Raw genomic sequence first — 11690 nt, 5'->3', positions numbered from 1 at the left:
TCCGGGAGGTCAGTGTGTGACCCCCTTGAACTGTGAGGGCCCTGATTGAACTCTGCAGCACAGCAGCTACGAGCTCAGGAGCCGAGGATGGTGGAGCCCCACGGTGGAGAGCTGGGCTGGACCAGGAGCCCCTGGCCCTTCTGAGCTGTGTGCCAAGCTTGGGTGAGCACTGGAGCCCGGTCCCTGCTGCACAGAGCAAGGTGATTCCTTGTGATAAGTTGTGGCACCATTCATAAAGAAGGAGCTTAGCAAACAGTCCTAAAGAATCCCTCAGGTATTCACAAGCAGGTAAATAAGAAGGAACATGGCCCTCCAGCCCACCCTCCTCAAGGTGCTAGAGGTAGTTAGAGGTATAGGAGGGGCCTGAGGCCAGTACATTCTAGAAGTCCTTGGAATACTGAGAAGTTAGAGCAAGAGAAAGGGGGATGAGTTTAGGAGATGGGACGGGCCCCAGTGCTTCCCTGCTGGTGGGGAGGTGGCTGGTGGGCCTGGAACAAGGACAGTGCCATCTGGGGGAGCACCACTTTATTTATCTTCAAAAGCATCCAACACAGGTCCGGTAAAACCACCCCCACACCAAGTGGGGGCTTCCTTCTCCATCCTGGGCTGGGGTCCTGGAATTGGGGCTGATCGATGGTAGACACCAGCTCAGCCAACCCCAGCAGACCCACCGCATGATCTGGCACAGGCTGAGAGAAACAGGGTGCCCACCCTGTGACCCTTCTGGCTGACCACAGCGCCTGGAGGGACGGGGGAGGGTGAGAGAGTCAGCAGCTCCCGCAGGGCTTGTCCGCAGAGCCAGGGGCCCTGAGGCCCCAGGGAGTGGCCTGCCTGCCCCTTTGTCCTCCCCAGAAGATTTTCAGACACATTTTGGGGCACACAGGCTTTTGAGAGCCCCAGGAAGGCTGTGGCTCCTGTACCCCACCCACTTCTCTAATAATCAAGGTTCGCACACCGCACCCCCCGTCCATGCGTTTCTTTTGGGCACTGGCCCCCAGGTTACAATCCTGGACCTGGCCCTTTGTGTATTTCCCATGCTTCCCATGACCGGGCTGCGGTTCTGTACACCCAGCTGGACAGAAAGCACTAGCCCCCCGGACCACTGAGGAAAATTGAGGCAGTGATGTGCCCAGCAGAGGTCATTTAACATGTCCCAGCAGAGTGGTAGTGCTGCCTGGGTGCTGTGTTGAGAGGGGTTCAGAGCAAGCTTCTAAGCATCGGGGAGGTAATGGGATTCACCGGTGGCCACGCAGTGTCAGGAGCAGGGGGCAGGAGACAGGATGGCCCAGGGCCCCCGGCTGTGTGAGGGATGCCTGCGGGTGGCTCTGGGGCACTCACCTGGCCTAGGACAGGAAGGTGCGCACGCGGCTGCGGACGGGGGCCCGGCAGATATGGCACACCTGCAGGCTAGGGGCGCATTCGGCACAGGCCAGGTGGCCACAGGGCACGAAGACGATACACACAGTGCGGTCCAGGCACACTCTGCATGTCCTCTCCTCCTGCAGCTGCTGCAGCTGCTCCTCCATGTCGCCAGCTCCTGGGCTCAAGAACCACCCATGTCCTCCGGGCCTGGTCTCGGCTGGTCCCTCCAAGGGCCCTGTGACCCTGGCCCCCACCCTCCGTCTGGGCCAAGGGGGAGGGGGCTGGGGCCTAGGCCAGGCCGCCCCACAGGTGCCGGCTGCCCTCCCACCCCAGACTCGCCGAGGATGCAGGAGGGAAGGTCCCGGCCCCACCCCCGCCTCGCCCCACATGGGTCCTCAGCCTGCACCTGGCTCTCTGGCGCTTTCTGATGGGATGTCTCTTCTGGGCGTGAGCAGCTCAGGACCCTCGTGGACAGGAGCTGTGGCAGTTATGAAAGGACTTGAGGCCTGGTTCCCAAGGGAAAGCGAGAGCTGGCCCAGAGCCTCGTCTGGCTGCTGGTGAGGTCCAGGCTTACCAGGAGGGGGTAACAGGTGTGACCGCAGAGTGCCCACCCTCCCCCAGCACAACAGAATCCTGAGGTTTCTTGAGACTGGAGGATTCCTGGAGGGGCCACCCAGGAGCCTTTCCCTCCAGTCCTGTGGGCAGTGGCCATGGACACTGTCAGTGGGGGGGCAGTGGGGCAAGGGTGATGGGCTGTGCCCAGAGGGTGAACAAGGAGAGAAACAGATGGAAGCCAGCAGCATGCCCCGCTGCCCAGCCCGTGGCCCATTTGGAGCATGGTCTGTACTGCTGGACACCAGCTCCGTGCTGACCACCCCTGTTGGCCATGGCATCTGCAAGGCAGGCTGAGGGCAGGGAGGGGCCGGGGACTCAGGGTCACAGAGCGAGGCAGATGACCTGCCAGTGTGCTGGCCACCAGGGCCACCCTCAACGGTGGGGGGGGGCTGCTCCTTCAGTGTCAGTGTGGGGTCTGTGTTCCATTAAGGCACAGTGAAGGGTCATAAGCTCGATCACCAGTCACCAGGGATGGAGCTGTGCCAGGCAGAGCACCGCAACATCACCCAGCCCCCATTTTATCCCAAATGGGGTTGGAATTGTCCTCATTTCACAGCTCAGGCACTGAGGCTCAGGGAGGAAGTCCCTTTTCCATGGCCACAGGGTTGGCAGATAGAAGAAGTGGGGTGTGAACCCTGGAACCCCGCAGACCCCCTGCCCTGCCAGGCCTGGGCATGACGTGGAAAGCTGAGCTCTGCACAGTCCAGCTCCTCTGGGCTCTTTGTGTGACCAGCTCGTGACCAGTCAAGTCAGCGTTTAGAGGCGGTGGCTGGCAGCTGCCCCAGCAGAGGCCAGCCTAGTGCACAGCCACCTCCACATGCCTGCTAGCCTGCCCAGGGGTTGGCTGGCACCCATGGTGACCTGCTCAGGGGTAGCCGGGGGATGCTTTGGTCTCATCTGGAGCCATGGACACACAGTGTATGGCACAGCCCCCCATGCAGCAAACGCAGCAGCAGCCTCACACTTGATCCAGTGGTCTTCACCCTCCCTGCTGTCCGGCATGGTGGGGACACAACAGCCTCAGCCATAGCACCGGCGGCAGGTGCCCAAGGAAACAGAGTAGGGCCTACACATCACGGCTCTCACCTGAAGGGGTGGCAGGGGCTGCATCTTCTGGTTCTCCCCATTGGTTCTGGAAGGGGCCAGAGAACATCTGTGCTTTGAGTAAACAGAGGAGTGGGGGCTGGGGGACCCTAACTCCCCATTCCCCAGAGCTCAGGAGAGGCAGAACTCACCCAGGAGCCAAACAGTTGAGAATAAGACTCTTGGACTCTGTGGACAAAGTCCCTTCCTTTTGACTGCAGCAAGAACTGACACCTGAAGAAAGAGAGTTCAGAAGCCCCACGCATGGTGGGTCGGGGCTATCAGAGAGTCCCCCCAAGCCCCCCATCAAGGTCAAGGCCTTGGAGCCTCCTGGGTCCAGGGGTCATGCCTCCTGCTCCTGTCTAACCCACACACGCTGCAAGGGCAGTGGGGGGGGGGGGTCCCTGCGTGCTGGGCTCTTGCTGGGAAGGCTGCTCTGGGGATGGCCTCTGCTGAGCCTCAAGGGAGATTGGGAGGAGCATCTCTACCCCCAGCAGCCCTTTCCAAAAGGGGGCTCCTACCTGCAGGCCAGAGGACGTGCCATCCCCTCTCATGCCCTGGGGCTGGAGAACAGGGGGGCTGGGAGCTGTTACCTGGGGAACCACTTGGCATGCTCGGTCCAGGGATCATCGCCTCGCTCCCAGCTCTGCAGACCCCCGTAGCAGAAGAAGCACCTCACCTTGTCCTGCTGGCCTGGGGTGTGGCAGAGAGGCTGGCCCTGGCCCAGGACCCCCCGGCCCCCAGCCTTGCCAGAAGACCTGCCCAGCCCCACGTGCCTCCTTTCAAGGCTGAGAGCTGGGGGGGTGCTCCCAGGTGGTCTTTCCTGCCAGGAAACTAACAGGGTGGAGTGGGGGAAGGGCAGAGGGGAGGATGGGAGAGGAGAGAGGGAACGGGGAGGAGGGAACGGGGAGGAGGGGTCAACCACCCAGGGGCGTGGTTAGTCATCTCACATGCACCCTTCTGACTCAGAGGTGAAGGGGACCACAGCCGGCAGCACTCGCCAGGATGGGCCGAGAACATTCAGGAAAGGGTTGCGTTGGCATTCGTATTGTTCACAGGGAGGGAGGGAGAGGGAGGCCCGAGGACCCAGAGCGTCTGTAGCTTGGAGCTTCAGGGACAGGAGGCCCCCTCCCCCAGTCTTTGCCTCCCCAGGATGGAGTCGCAGTAAGAGGAGGAGGAGGGCTGTCCCTTGCATTGCACACCAGTCTGGGGCCAGGCTTGGTTTTAAGAGCTCATGCCACCCTTGGGGTGGAGTCCCTCATCTCTCCCTCCCTGGCAGCAGATGCATCATCTGGTGCAGAGATCTCAGGGCTGGGGCTGCCACAGGGACAGCCCAACACCAGACCTCCAAGAGCCTCTTCCAGACACCCCTGGGGGCCCCACAGACCCCTGGCACTTCTCCTATCTCCTCCCACCGCCTTTTGCTGAGCCTTGGACCTTGGGAGGCAGATGGGCCAGACCTGCCCCTTTACAAGGCGGCTCCCGACTGTCCTAGATCCTGACACCTGCCTGGTGTCCAGTTGTCCTGTCAGTCTGGCCTCTTACCCAGACAGTGCTGAGGAAGGCGAGGGCTGAGCCCCTGCCCCAGAGCCCACTGGTGACAGTGATCACAGCTGTGCTTGCACTGGTCATCCCAAGAGTTTGTCCCCTAAATCTCTACTAGCCCTGCAGACACAGGTGTGGGGTGAGGGGGTTGGGCCCTACATGATGTCAGCCCATTTTGTCTCCATTACAAACGGTGCTGAGGACCCTGGCAGGCTGTGGGGACCCCTGAGTGGGTGTGGGCACCTGCAGGGCCACCTGAGCCTGGTGTAGCAGCTGCGCCAATGGACCCCACACACTGACATCCTCCCTGGGCCACAGCCAGAGCAAGCCCCTCCCCCTTGTACCGAAGGGTCTTGTCTGCAACCTAACCTGTGTGCCCAGCAGAGACTCCAGGAGGGGTGGTCAGAGGGCACGGTCATGGGATCAGCTGCAGGACCCCCCACCCCCCTCCCCCGTTCACTGGCCTGGACCCTGCTGTGGGGGGTGGGATCTATGGAGAAGGTAAAGACCTGGGCTGGGGGGTCATGAATGGGGCCCAGGCCTGCAGCTGGAAGGCCCCAGGACTCACCCGTATGGAAGAAGCCGGCAGCAGCCAGCAGCTCAGGTGGCACCCCAGTGGTTGGCGGCCAGTCGTAGAAGGAGGCCAGCCGCAGCTCCTCTGAGCCCATCCCTGGAAAGGCAGCCCCTGCATGAGAGGCGGCCCCCGCGCCCTCCTCCTCTTCCTCCTCTGCCAGGAGACGCAGCTGGCCCAGGATCTGCCCATCCACGTGGTCCCGGCCTCCCCAGGTGTCCGGGCCCACTATGTGACCACACAGAGTGTGGGGTGTATGGTGCTCCTGTGTGGGGCCACGGCCAGCTGCCCAGCAGCTCAGCTCTGGGCCACAGCGCAGGCACTGGGCCCTGTCCCCAGGCCCCATGGGGAGAACAGCAGCTCTGACCAGGTTTGCAGCAGAGACTAGGACCTTGAGCAGCCAGTCCTGGAATATGCCCAGCCAGCCCGACTCGGGGCTCCTGACCCCTGCCGGGCCCTCCCAGGGGTCAGCGGTGGTCTCCGCCCCCAACAGCTGACAAATGAGGGCAGGCATAGTTCTGCCACCAGGCCCAGGTTGGGGAGGGTCCAGAGGCCACTGCTTTCTGGAAGAGGCCAGGGTGGCAGCTGGGGTCATGTGCTCTCTGTAGGGGGTGTGTGTCACGGGGCCTCCCATCAGGCTGCAGTGGGGCTGGGCAGCAGTGGGGCTGCCAGTCCCACTCCACTCCGCAGGAGCAGGTAGCATCTCTCAGGACAAGGGGGATGGGGTTGGAGCATGGAAACCCTTCCCAAGACATCTTCCAGAGGATGCAGGGGAAAAGCTGGAGATACCGCTGGTCAGCTCCCAGAATCAGGCACCAAGTGCAGCCCCTGGAAGCAGATTGTTAATGCTCCAGTGAGGACTGACCACTGGAGGAGGGGTGACACTCCCCTGCCTTACAGAGCTGGGTCAGGGGTTGACTCAGGCAGGCTGGGTCTGGGGTCCGGCGGCACGCTGGGGAGATGAGTTACCTGGGTGGTCTTCTCTGAGCTTGGAATGTCCCTCTGCCCTCACCTGGAGCAGTTCTTGTCCACAGGCCATGAACATCCAAGAGGACAGATGGGCTTGCACCCCTCCGGAGGCTCTGGGGAGGGAGCTGGACCTGAGCTCGCCCCCACCTCCCCTCCCTTCCACTGCTTCAGCGCCCCCATATGGCCAGGAAGGAAGCTCTGCTTGGGGGGGGGGGTTTAGGCTGTGGGGGCAAAGCCACCCACTGGGCCGGCATAATGTTTACACTGTAATTAGAATCCCTGAGGTTTGCTGTGGCCCAAGCACCAGGGACATTTGGGTTGGGTTTGTAATTGCAACCATAAGCACCTGCCTCACCAGGCCTGTCCTGATGCTCGCATCCCCTGCCCTGGTGCAGCTGCTCGCCTCATAGCCAGCTCCCTCCCTGGAGGGGCCTAGTCAACCTGGGGCACCCTGGTTCTTGGTCTGGGAGGAGCCTGTGTTCCTGGAGGGAGCCCGAGGTTTGGGACTGTGCTCTCCTGTAGGCACCCCTGCCTTCACCTGTCACAAGGGACACCCCTTCCCCAGAGTACTGCCTCACACCTGGTCCCAGCCGCAGTCTCCAAGCCCTAGTCGGCTCAGGGGCTTCAGCACCCCACACAACAGTGAGGGAACCTGGAAACAGACCTGCTTCTCCCTAGAGGAGCCGGAGCTCCCAGGTGGGCAGTTCAGGAATTCCGAGGACAACTGGAAGGAATAGAGATGAAGATGCATGAGGCCCAGCACCCCTTCCCTGCTCCCTGGAGCAGACGCAGCCCGTCTGCCCGCTCAGCCCTGAGAGCCCTCTGTCCCCTGAGCCTGTCCCTGCTGCTTTACCCTGGGCTTGCTTGGCGTGTGCCTGCCCACAATGTGGCGAAGCTTTTTAAACAGTCTATGAGGAAGGAAACAGAGGAGCTGCAGGCTGCAGGGCCACTGGCCAAGGGAGCACAGGCCAGCAGGAGGGGGTTAATCTTTCCCGTGAGGCAGCAGAAACCACGCCCTGCAGTGAGGGTCCTGGAGAAGAGCTGGTGGAGAGAGAAGGGTCCTCACTTGGCTCTGCATGTCCTGCGTCTTGATCTGGCCTGGCTGCCTCTCTCACCTCCCAAGCAGAGCTGCAGAAGCCAGCCTGCCACCCCTGCTCCCCCACACCTGCCCACACCTGCTTCTCTCTCGCTGTGGGGCAGGGACTGCAGCCTCACCCTCCCAGGAGGCCTCAGGTCATGGTTCAAGTCAGGTTCCAGCTGCTCAGCCCAATGCTGCCAGGGGCCCAGCGAGACTCCCAAACCCTCTCCCATCGGAGGCCCAGAGCCACCTGGTTACCTCCAGGAAATCAAGGTAGAGGGTGTGGCTGGAAACCAGGTGGCATCAGGGCCTTAGCTGTGCCCCCTCCCAGACTCCCAAGGCCCCCGCTGCACCCCCAGGCCTGGCTGGGGCAGTGGAGCCCCAGATCGAGGGCCTGGGGGGTGGTGAAGGAGTTAGGCTAGACATGAGGTAGAACTTCCCAACATACTGATCTGGGGTGATGGTGGGATACCTGGGCCTTTGCCCCTTTTCTGTTCTCTAGTCCTCTGGTGAGGACTTGGGAATATTGGTTACCATTGGTCATCTCAAGTGTGCCCGCCCCCTGGGCCCTTTCAGGAGGATATGGGCCTCGAGCCTGGCAGTTTTCCCCACCTGTCTGGCACTGTCTGCAGCCTGCTCCTACCAAGGGAGGGGCACATACAGTCCCCAGGTTTGCTCTGAACCCTCTAGATCTGGCCCCTCTGCGGTGAGCGGGGCAGCAGGGCGGCCCCCTTCTAGGCACTCCCCCCCCGCCCTCCCCCGCTCAGGTCTGTCCCTCTGATCCTGCTGCTTGGGGCTGGGAGAGGGGACGTGGTTTTTGTCACTCTTGCAACCAATTACAAAATGGAAGGAAGGAAACTTCCTGGAGCCGACTAGGGTGGCTGGGCCCTCAGCTGAGGGACAACCTCACCCCCACAGCCAGAGGTAGCCATTTCCAAGGCATTTCCATGTGTGCAGGTGCAGAAAAGGGGCGGGAGGAGCAGGAGGAGGGCAGTGGGCGGGGGTGTGGTGCTGTCTGTGGCCCGGTTTGAAATTCTTGAAACGAGGAATGATGGATGTGTGGCTCACATAATCCAATGAAAAGAAATGGGGTTAAAAACAACTGCCACATGCTTATTCCAGAAATGCTGGGAATACTGACAACACAAGGAAAATAGAAATCACCGTCTAACCTGGCTCTGCAGGCATCCTCAGCGTGTTTGGTTTGTGTAGCCCTGGAGCTTGGCAAGATGACACCGCCGGGAGGCGGCACGAGACCCCCCCCCCCCCCCCCCCGCATTATTTGCAACTCTTTGAGAACCTACAATTACTTCAAGATAAAACGCTGGAAAAACTTGCCGCCTCCTCTCCAGTGCCAGCACCGCTGTTACTATGTTGCTGCTTGCGGAGGTTCTAGACAGCTTTACTTGCCATCTGTCCATCTTTCTCACTTCACGTGGTATGTCAGCTTTTCAAAATGAATAAACACCTGTTACTACCTTCGAGAGCTCACCTTGAGGACTCTGGGTCCCCATGAGTCTTTACAATGAAATCTCCCACGGTAAGAAGGTGCAGGGGTGGGATGGGGGTGGGTAGAGACCTCTAGGTCAGCAAGAACAGGAACCAAGGCTCAGCAGGGACGCACAGAAACCCCGAGGACCCACACGATTTGCTCCCAAAGCTGAACGAATTTCCTGCTCCCCCATCAAGATTTAGGCCAGCTGGGGTTGGATGAGAATATCCCCAAATTGAGAGCGCCCGTATTGATGCAGGCTGACCTGTTAAGGCAGGAAAAGAAGACCCTAGTGGGGGACAGACTCAGCATCCTCCAAGAGCTGCCACCTCCACCCAAAGCTGCACACCCACGTGAGAAAATTTCTGCACCAAAGTGTGTGTGTGTGCTGTGCGAGTTAGCGCAGGCTCCGCCTCAAGGTGGCTGGGGCTGGGGCCACCTGTGCAGGTGGGTGCACCTGCTGGACATATTAGTGTGCAGTGCTGGGGTCTCAGAAGGGGCCTCCAGAGAGAAAACATCTTCCCGAAGGCTGCTGCTGCCTGACCTTTCAGCCTCAGTCTCTGCCTGTTGGTTTTTCCTCTGGAAATGCTTTGTGGGTCATTAATACTCAGCGGGAGGGTGGTTGGGTTTCATAGGCAGGGAAGTGATTAACCTGGATGACAAGGCTGAGTCAGGGTGTGGGCAGGTTCGAATGCTCTGACCAGAAGAGACAGCTGGGGCTGAGAAGGAAGGGAGTTTTCCTGTCAGCAAATGCTGCTTTGCTTTGGGAAGCCCTGGGAAGGCCCCAACTAGAACAAAGTGTGCCACACCCCGCTCTAAGTGCTTGACTAGCACTCCCTCACTGAGTCTCCACAGCTGCTCTTTGAGATGGACACAGAGCCTGTCCCCATTTCAGATGTGGGGAAACTGAGGCACGCATATGGGCAAGCTTGGAGGGGCCTAGGGCAGAGGCCAGGACCTTGAGGCTTCCTGGCTCCCTACCATCTCCAGCTCAGCAGGTGGTACTGCAGGTCCCCAGGATCCCTTCTCCCTCCCCTCGGCCCCTGTGCCCATGTCCTACTCAGAGATCCAACCTGGGGGTAGAACCTCTGGGGTGGGGTCCAGCCTACCCACGACCATTGCCTTTCTCTCCGCTTGTCCTCTGGCCCTGGAAATCTTGGAATTCCAGGCTGGGGGCCCATGGGAGCAAAAGGAAGGGTGGATTCACAGCTTCAGGCATTTGAACCCCAGAGTCCCCCAGTCTCCCCTGGAATGGGGCCTCTGGGGCTCTAGAGTCTACACAAAGAGGGGGAGGAGGAGAAGGAAGGGGTGAGAAGGAAGACAAAGAGGAGGGGCAGGAGCAGGGCAGGGAGGGCTGAGCCAAGCTCCTGTCCCTGTCCAGGCCCGAGGCCTGGGTCCCCAGGAGGCTCAGCAACTGCGCCCTGGGCCTGCTGGTCCCGGCAAACTCTGTGACAAGGGGCAGTGGGTGTGTCCCTCCCCATGCCTCGCCTCTCTCCTGGCTGAGAGAACTCCAGGCAGCTGAGCTGGTCCACCCCTCCCCTGCTTGGAGAGCCAGAGCCCACCAGGCACAGTAGCGTCCCCTGGGTGTGGCCACAGGGCTCCAGGCAAGTGCATCAGAGGCCCATGAGAGGGGCTTTGGGCTTCTGAGTCCAGCAAGGTATTATGTAGATCAAAAGGCCATGAGGTTGAGACCCCAGGGACCCCCAGTGTCTTGCCATCCACTGCCTGGCTGCCTGCGCCCATCAGTGAGCAGACTCTGACCCGGGTGCACAAGCTGGGCTCCCCACGGATGCTGATGGTGACCTAGGTGGTGACCAGCTGCCACCAGCTAAAGTCAGACAGGGCTGTGACTTCTAGGGAACTCCCTCCGGCTGCTGCCTGGGGTGACCGGGCTCAGCCCCATTGCGCGGGCATGTGGGTGGAGGCTGCCCTGCCTTGGTTCTTGGCTGCAGAGCCATGGGAGACCAGCAGGGGGTGTGTGGGAGAGGTGAGCGCTGGGGCCTGGGTAGGCTGTCAGGGACTTCTGCCTGCAGTGGGCTAGTCCCACAGGCCAGACTCAGCTGTGGGGCTCGGTCAGCAACTGTTGCCGTCCCCTGGGTGCAGTTGTTAGGACCGCGCCTGCAGGGGAGCCTGGGTAGTGGCAGCCCAACGTGGGCCTGTTAAGCCAGGCTTATTTCTTGGCCCGCACGGCCCAGGTCTGGGCGGGGGCCAGACTTCTCCTGAAGCCCACCCAATGCGGCCGAGCCCAGTGGTCTCCTGCCCCTGCCCTGAGCCCCAGTGCCAGGGAAGCTGAGTTGAGAGGCTGCGTGTGGCCGGGGTGGACCAAAAACACTTCTCTGAGCTTGACAGGGAGGGAGGGAGGGTGGTAGCTGCTGCCATCTGCTCCCATGGTCCCCGGAGCCCCACGGTCCACTGGCTAGCCCTGCTGTCTGTGAGCTTCTGGGTATTGTTTGGAAACACGAGAACTCCTGTCTCCAGCCCCAGAGCCCAGCCTAGGAATCCAGGAGGTTGTTGGGTTCCACAGGGAGGCTCTGGGGAGGGGCAGGTCTGATACTGCACACCCCAGCTCCATACAGGCCAGCTCAAGGGGTGAGGGGGTTCCAGGGGCTCGCAAATCTCACTGAGCATCAGGCTCACCTGGAGGCCTGTTGAACGTGCAGGTCCACAACTCCACCCCTAGGGGACTTAGGTCCCTCTGACCGCGGGGGTTGGACTTGTGTGTTAGTTGGGGCCCCTGGGGATACAAAGGACTGGGCTTGAGCATCATGGCCTGGAGTCTGAGCTGGGCCATCTAAGGCATTAGCCACTAGCCATATGTGGCCACTTGAATTTAATTAAAATTAGGTAAATTTTAAAGTGCAGTTCCCTTGATGTCAAGTGGCCAGGAGCTGCACATGCAGGTGGCTACTGTATCAGACAGTGCAGCCTGGAAGTTATGAAGTGCTCAGCAGGTGACTGCCACCCACACCCTAGTG

At 60.8% G+C, this 11690-nt stretch overlaps 1 protein-coding gene across 1 annotated transcript; it reads right to left on the bottom strand.

Annotated features, from left to right (window-relative positions):
- Window positions 1-1343: 1343 nt before the first annotated feature.
- On the bottom strand, window positions 1344-5522 carry BIRC7 (baculoviral IAP repeat containing 7). Its single transcript, XM_063080135.1, has 6 exons — window positions 5174-5522; window positions 3654-3753; window positions 3213-3294; window positions 3064-3109; window positions 1769-1840; window positions 1344-1537 (listed from the first exon to the last, which is right to left on the bottom strand). Exons 1-6 carry the CDS (start codon window positions 5520-5522, stop codon window positions 1344-1346), a joined length of 843 nt encoding a protein of 280 aa, XP_062936205.1.
- Between the last annotated feature and the right edge of the window lie 6168 nt (window positions 5523-11690).

This window comes from Cynocephalus volans, chromosome 1, assembly GCF_027409185.1.
Source record: "Cynocephalus volans isolate mCynVol1 chromosome 1, mCynVol1.pri, whole genome shotgun sequence".
NCBI classification, from domain to species: Eukaryota; Metazoa; Chordata; class Mammalia; order Dermoptera; family Cynocephalidae; genus Cynocephalus; species Cynocephalus volans.
This window is presented reverse-complemented; position numbering and strand designations above follow the sequence as displayed.

Coding starts and splice junctions, on each gene's coding strand:
- BIRC7 (XM_063080135.1), bottom strand. CDS start 5,522: ATGGGGCCTGGGGACAGGGCCCAGTGCCTGCGCTGTGGCCCAGAGCTG. Junction 3,295..3,653: donor CATGCCAAGTGGTTCCCCAG/GTAACAGCTCCC, acceptor CTCTTTCTTCAG/GTGTCAGTTCTTGCTGCAGT. Junction 1,841..3,063: donor AGCCCCTGCCACCCCTTCAG/GTGAGAGCCGTG, acceptor TAACTGCCACAG/CTCCTGTCCACGAGGGTCCT.